The sequence below is a fragment of the Watersipora subatra genome, chromosome 6 (assembly GCF_963576615.1).
Source record: "Watersipora subatra chromosome 6, tzWatSuba1.1, whole genome shotgun sequence".
NCBI classification, from domain to species: domain Eukaryota; kingdom Metazoa; phylum Bryozoa; class Gymnolaemata; order Cheilostomatida; family Watersiporidae; genus Watersipora; species Watersipora subatra.
The window spans coordinates 62,711,147-62,712,473 of NC_088713.1; the positions used below are offsets into that span (position 1 = coordinate 62,711,147).

Here is a 1,327-nt window from a genome sequence, read left to right on the forward strand (position 1 = left end):
CCTTTCTTTGTTAGCGGACAGCTTGATGTCATCCATGTAGAAGTGATGGTTTATCTTTGTGCCAATCTTAAACTGGTAAACATATTGCGTCTTCTCCAACATATCGCTTAGAGGGTTTAGGCATATGAAGAATAGCAGCGGTGATAAGGAGTCACCTTGATAGATGCCTCACTTAATTTTTACACTCGCCAGCTTTTTGCCATTAGCCTCCCGTTCTGTCCTTCATTTGGTCATTGACATCTTGATGAATGCCACAAGAGCAGGGTGAACATTGTGCATACTGAGGCACTCAAGTTTCCAACAATGAGGAATTGAGTCATAGGCCTTTTTGTAGCCAATCCAAGCCATAGCAAGATTGGTATACCTTTTCATGCCGTCTTGACAGATCGTTCGATCCACCAGTAACTGATGTTTTGCTCCTCGGGTGTTGCGCCCAATTCCTTTCTGAGCACTGGTCATATAGTGACTCACGTGCTTTTCCAGTTGGTCTGCAACTAATCCTGAGAGCAGCTTCCAGTTAGTGGGCAAGCTTATTTTTGGTCGATAGTTCTTGGGAATCGGCCACTTGTTTTGAATCATTTATCAGAAGTACAGTTCGTCCTTTGGTAAGCCATTCTGGATGGTCACCTTGTTCTATTAGGCATTCCATCTGCTTAGCCATTCTAGTGTGAAGTGTTGTCAATTTTTTTAACCAGAAGGCTTGAATCATGTCATGGCCAGGTGCTGCCCAGTTCTTTATACACTGCACTCTGCACTTGATGTCCACTTCGCTGATGGTGAGTGCTTGATGAGCTACAGTGTGTTGGTGGCTTTCTTTAAGCCTCTTCAGCCAATTTGCAGTGGTGCTATGAGTACTCTCTTTCTCCCAGATGTCCTTCTAGAACTTTGATGTGCTGGATCAGGGAGGATCTTATATTGGCCTCTGCAGTTCACCTTTGAACTGGGAATACACTTTAGATGGATTATTGATGAGCAGTTTGTTCATTCTCTTTTTATCCCGCTCTTTGTTGTCCCGCTTCAGTCATGCCGAGAGTTCTACTAGCTGCTGTTTAGCAGATTCTAGAGCTTCTATTGTGGCTTCCCATTTTGGACACTCTAAATCTTTTGCAAAAGTCCTTAATCTTATTTTGTAGCCTCAGCTGCCAAGATGGAATAGCTTGAAGCATTGTTGACAGTGGCTTAATACCCATCTCCTCAAAGATGACCGTTGCCGTGCCGGAGATTAAGGCATCAGTCTCACTGATCAATTTAGTTGAGATCGACTCCAGTGCCAAGTTAATGTCTTCTAACAGCTTCTTAGGTATAGCTTTGCTAACTCTCCGTAGTG

General features: G+C 43.6%; 1 protein-coding gene across 1 annotated transcript; it reads right to left on the reverse strand.

Annotated features, from left to right (window-relative positions):
- Positions 1 to 222: 222 nt before the first annotated feature.
- Positions 223 to 579, reverse strand: LOC137398442 (uncharacterized). Its single transcript, XM_068084552.1, has one exon. The coding sequence runs from the start codon at positions 577 to 579 to the stop codon at positions 223 to 225; it is 357 nt and encodes a 118-aa protein (XP_067940653.1).
- Between the last annotated feature and the right edge of the window lie 748 nt (positions 580 to 1,327).